Below are 6,024 nucleotides of genomic sequence, written 5' to 3' on the forward strand. Positions count from 1 at the left end.
AAAAAAAAAAAAAAAAAAAAAAAAAGAAAAGGGAACAGTTAGATCTACTTGTTACCACCCCCAGTGACCAATAGGAAAGGTTTTGCTTCTTGTTCCCAAGACCTTGAAAATCTGTTGTCCTAGAAGTTTTGGCTCTAGAGCGGTTAGTGCTCCTGTTAGGAGCCACAACAAGTGTTCCATTGAACCAGAAGCTCAGAGTGCTCCCCAGACACTTCGGGCTTCTGACATCCTTCAACCCACGTGCTGAGGAAGGAAGAATAGTTTTAGGAGGGGTGATTGAGCCAGGTTACCTTGAAGTGACTGGATTGCTTCTCCACAGAGGAGGTAAGAAAGTTCATGTCTGTAGGGCGTGGTTCTCAGCCTGAGTCAAGACCCCTTTAAAGGGGGGTCGAATGGCCCTTTCACAGGGGTCGCCTAAGACCTTCAGAAAACACAGATATTTACACTATGTTTCATAACAGTAGCAAAATTACAACTATGAAGTAGCAATGAAAATAATTTTATGGTTGGGGTAGTCACTACAACAGGAGAAATTATATTCAAGTGTTGCAGTATTAGGAAGGTTGATGACCGCTGCTTTAGGGCATCTCTTGGTGCTACTATGCCCTGTGATTGATGACAGTCAATGGGAAACTACAATAACCCAATCTGGGCTGGGTAACAGAGGGCACAGACCCCTGAGAGATGAAGGTGTGGGTCGCACTTCCAGGAAAAGAGCCAAGACCTTCAGAGGGTGCAGGGAATACAGAATGGGCAGCAGAGGAAGGTGGTTCTAAGTACCATTGAAGGCCACGTGACCATCGCAGAAACAATGGTTATAGCCGACCTGAGTGTGTCTGTCGTATTTTGTTAAGAATGTGTTTGTACTGATATTTGTGCTTGCTTTCTTCAGTTTCTGGTTTGTTTGTGTTTGTTTGTGAGACAGGGTTTCTCTGTGTAGTCTTCGTTAGTATTCAGGCATCTGTATTGCCCTGCCCTTGGGGTCCTGACGGGTTCTGTCCTCAGCGGTAGCCACCAAGAACACCACCTGTACGCATTCACTACTTTCCCTTTTAAAAGGGCCCTGCCCACCTCCAATCTTTCTTTCTCTGTCTGTTCCTTTCTCTCTGCTTCTCTGCCTGTGTCTCTGTCTCTCACTGCCTCTCTCTTCTCTTCTGCTGCTCCTGTCCCCAGAGGCCCATCTCCCCCCTCCCCTCCCCTCTTTTTACGTTCATTTCCCCTGATAAAAAAAAAAAAACCCTCCAACGAGAACTCTGTCTCATAGTGTTTTTCTCTCACCAGCAGCTTTTTTAAAATTACAGCTGCCCTGAAACTTGCTCTGTGGACCAGGGTGGCCTCAAACTCAGATCCACCTGCCTCTGCCTCCCAAGTGCTGGGATTAAAGGCGTGTGCCACCATGCCCAGCTTTTGATTCTTTATCATGTGATGTAGCATCAATTAAGAGAATACCAATGGTTGTCACACTTAAGTTTGAGATATTAAAAGAATGTCTTTCAAGGGATGTTTTCACATATTCTAAATTTATAATGTGTTTGCAGCTGCACAAGGGATAGTTCTATCATGTTAGGTGTGATTATGACTGGTTTATTGTCTCCATTTGGAGAGTAGCCATGACATGATTGTGTAGCAAGTTGGCAAAGGATGGACTTGTGATGGCTATTCTAGTCTAGCTTGACTAATCTGGCATTAACTAGTCCTCCCATGGATGGACACACCTGTGAGGGATTTTTGCTTAGTTTTAAGTGGGAAGATCCACGGATGATCCAGATGTTTTAGGTGGGAAGACACCTTTGCTGTTGTTTGTCTGTTTTCGAGACAGGGTTTCTCTGTGTAACAGCCCTGGCTGTTCTGGAACTCGCTCTGTAGACCAGGCTGGTCTCGAATTCACGGAGATCCGCCTGCCTCTGCCTCCCGAGTGCTGGGATTAAAGTTGTGTGCCACCACAGCCTGGCCTGGAAGACCCACCTCTAATCTGGGCCACACCTCCTGTGGGAAGCTATATAAGGCTGTTGAGAAGGAAGCTTCAGTCTGCCTGCTTGCTCTCACCTTGCTACCCAGTTCATCCCTTCACTGACATTTCACTGAGATACTGGCCTGTACTGAAGACCAGCTGAGACATTCAAGCTCGTGGACTGGACAATGCCTGATTCTTGGACCTTCCATTCATAGGCAGCCATTGTTGGATTAACTGGGCTGCACCCTATAGGTCATTCTAACAAATCCCCTTTCTGTATGTGGAGAGACTCATTCTGTAATCTTCATTATTTTAGGGAACCCTGACTATTTTACATACACTTAATACCTATGGCCTCTGTAGTCCAGTTGTGTGTGGTCGTGTCTTTTCCTAATCTGTAGTTCTGCAATGCTTGTTTCTGTTTTTCATCTTTGGTGAGGTAACTGTTCAAGTCTTTGGTCCAACTTTAAGTCAAGTTGCTTTCTTGTGTTGTAAGAGGTCTTTGTGTATTTTGAGCAATGGTTCTGTATCAACTGTCTTTGGCAAACATTTCAATGTGAATTTGTCTTCTTGTTCTTTGGGTGATTTCTTTAACATGTTAGTTGACCTGTTTACTTATTTTTTGTTCAATTTTTTCCCCCTAGAATCACTGTGGGTGGAACCTAGGGCCTCATGAAAGCTCAGCACGAGCTATCCCACCGATCTCCAGGTACAGCTCTTTTGTTTAGTATTTTTGCATCCATGTTCATGAAATTCACTGACTTTCTCTGAGTGTTGATGGCTGAGTTTAAGCTGGCTGAATAAAGCAACTTACAATTGTGTCCTCTCAATACTCTTAAAATTTACATAAAATTGGTGTGATTTCTCTTTCCAAATATTAGAAAGAATTCATGCCATCTTAGTCTAGAGTGTTCTTTATCTGTGACAAAATTTTAAAATACACACTCCATTTTTTAACAAATAGGACTGTTCAACAACTATCCTCCCCCCATAAACTGTCTTTTAAGTATTTGGTCTCTTATGTCTAAACTGTCAAATACGTTTTAATAAAGCTGCAAAGGATGCCCACACCACCATTTCAACCCCTGTTGTTCCTTTTCTAACTCCGTGTTGGTAATTTTGGTTTTTATTTTTTTCTTTCTTAACGATCTGTACCTGAATCAATAACTTCTTTGGGAGTCACGGAGGGCAAAAGTGTCTGGTCATCCTTTTTCATTCATCTGGGACACACCAGAAAGAACTTTCCTTTTTTTTTTTTTTTGAGCACCCCCATGGCTTCGTGTATTTTTTTTATTTATTTTAATTCATTTATTTCTTTTTATTTCATGTGTGTTAGTGTTTTGCCTGCATGTCTCTGTCAGGATGTCAGATCCCCCTAGAACTGGAGTTATAGACAATTGTGAACTGCCATGTGGGTACTGGAAATTGAACCCAGGTCCTCTGTGAGAACAGCCAGTACTCTCAGCTGCTGAACCATCTCTCCTGTCCCAGATTCAGGTATTTTAAACATTCAAAGAACCATCACTTTGATATTTCATCTATTCCACAGAGCCCCTGTTTCTTTTACTAGTGAATAGCATTTAGAAACCCAGATCTGGTTGCTAGGCATACTCGTCACCATGGGATGTCCTTACATCTAGGCTTCCAGGGAACAAAGCTAAGGAAAAATGTTAAACTATTAACTTAAACCAATATGAGCAATTAAATCTAATCCCACAGTGTCTCCGCATGCACCCACTTTCCAGAGATGCATCCCCTCTCTCCAAGGAAGCTCTGGGTCCAGCTGATCTGCAGGTTCCTTCACTGGCTTTGTGCTTTCTGTTGGCTTGTTGAATATGGTAAGTTTGCAGGAGCAGCTAATTTTCTGCCCACCTCAGACTGGCTCCAAATGCTGTTTGCTTCACGCGGATCATAACCGCTCCGTCAGTCAGGTGTAGTACCCCATCCTTAGGATGCAGAAACTCAGTAAGGACAGTGGCCACACACGAATCCTAGGGAGGAAGGTCAGGAAGGGTGGTCCAGCTTCCTGCCTTTCAAGTGGGATGCTTCATCGGTGGAGGCAGGTGTCTCACCACTGCTGCCTGATGAAAGACAGCCATGACACTTCAGATCTATGTGCTACTCACCCAGGCCAGCAATCAGAGCACAGTGGGTTATTCTCCAGATGCCACATCCCTCAGGGGACACCTCAGCTCCCTCTCCCACACACACCCTCACACAGGTACTCCCCTGAATCACACAGACACACGTGCATACCAAACATGTGCACATGCAGAGACATAGGTAGGCATATACATACACAAAGGAATGTGCACACCACAAATGGCATGCGTATGTGCTCACGTATGTGCACACACTCACACCACACTTACATATGTGCATACTAAACATGTGCACATGCAGAGACATGCACAGGTGCACACATACACAAAGGAATGTACACACCACAAATGGCATGTGCATATGTGCACATAAGTGCACACACTCACACCACATTGACACATGTACATATTCACACATATGAATATATTTACACAGGTCCACAAGCCACAGAGACACAAATGCACACATTTACACTAGACACTCAAATATTAACACCACTAGCACAACAGAGGCATGCATGCTCTCATAACACACAGATACATGCTCACACTCATATATGCACACATACACAAGATATTTCACATTCTAACACACACACACACACACACACAACTCCAGGAAATCCACACCCTGTGGGGACCCTGTTAGTTTGTTGAACAACTAGACAGAATTCAAATACTGGGATTTTAATCAGAGGAATGAAGGAAGGAAGAAGCTGCTGGGTAGTGCTAGGGTTACCAGCAGGCCAGCTTCCTCTAGCAGTGCTCTCTGTGCAGTTGGGGGACTGTGTTCTGACTCACATGCATTCCTTGAGGAAGCTACCTGTCTACATTATCTGTGGCAGACCTGACAGAGACGAGGAGCTCACGATGAGAGCTTCCAGGTGTCTGCTGCCTTCATCTTGAGCTCCTAAGAGACCACTCAGCATCAGCTACTAGGACTTTATGGGATTTACTTGGCAATATACAAGATGTGGAAGCCAGGCTGGTACCAGGAATCTATGAGGGCAAGCAGCTTCCTCTGGAGCTCTGGAAAGACAGCTACCTGGTGCTTAATAGTGTTCAGCTTCCTCTGGAGCAGCAGACGGGGTGCTCACCTGCAAGGAACCAAAGTCAAGAGCACAGCCAGTACCACATACCTGCCTCCCACCCTGAGCATAGAAACTGAAGGAGCCTGACCATGGCCGTCACAAGCAGCCCTCAAGCAGAAGCCAAGCAGCGTCTTAGACAATGTACAGAGGTCGGAAGTCCACCCTTTCCAGCCCATACTCATAGTCTGTGATCCTGCACGCGCACATCTGTACGTGTGGCCTTGTCCCCAGGCAGGTGTTTCCAAAGCCTTGTCCCTGGTGGCCCCTAGGAGACTCCTCATTCCATAGCCAAGGTTAGAGACTTTGGGTGCCACCAATCGTGCTCCCCAAGCTGGGCAGAGGCAGGAACAAGACAGCTGTTGTTCTGGCAGCAAAGAGACGTTGTCTTAAGGTCCGCAGAGCACGAACAGCACCTATAGGCTGCTGGAGAAGCCCTGAAGGAGCTATAGCCTTGGAACACACCAGCCACTGCCCAAGAATGAGCCCTCAACAGACCCCTCCATGGGCTCTGCGGAAGAGTCCTGATTGCTCCCTCCAGCGCATAGACACGTTTGCTAGGCTACACAGTTCAGATGGGGCAGAACAGAGGACCAGTGCTCAGACTGAGCCCCAGCCTTTGGCTGTAGATCCCACAGACTAGGTACATCCTGCTGGGGGCACTAAGCCCTCCAATAGCCCTGCCATAGCCCCGCCATAGCCCTCCCATAGCCCTCCCATAGCCCTCCCATAGCCCTCCCATAGCCTTCCCATAGACTTGCCATAGCCCTCCCATAGCCCTCCCATAGCCTTCCCATAGCCCTCCCATAGCCCTCCCATAGCCCCGCCATAGCCCTCCAATAGCCCTCCCATAGCCCTCCCATAGCCCTCCCATAGCCCT

The 6,024-nt window shown here is 46.3% G+C and overlaps 1 protein-coding gene across 1 annotated transcript in view; it reads right to left on the reverse strand.

The window, feature by feature from the left end:
• Nucleotides 1-5,008: 5,008 nt before the first annotated feature.
• The window catches only part of Exd3 (exonuclease 3'-5' domain containing 3), a 6,947-nt gene continuing 5,931 nt past the window's right edge, over nucleotides 5,009-6,024 (reverse strand). The window contains 1 exon segment of the mRNA XM_026778636.1: nucleotides 5,009-5,148. Coding sequence (XP_026634437.1) covers nucleotides 5,009-5,148 — 140 coding nt within the window.

Source organism: Microtus ochrogaster, chromosome 4 (genome assembly GCF_000317375.1).
Source record: "Microtus ochrogaster isolate Prairie Vole_2 chromosome 4, MicOch1.0, whole genome shotgun sequence".
In the NCBI taxonomy this organism is placed as follows: domain Eukaryota; kingdom Metazoa; phylum Chordata; class Mammalia; order Rodentia; family Cricetidae; genus Microtus; species Microtus ochrogaster.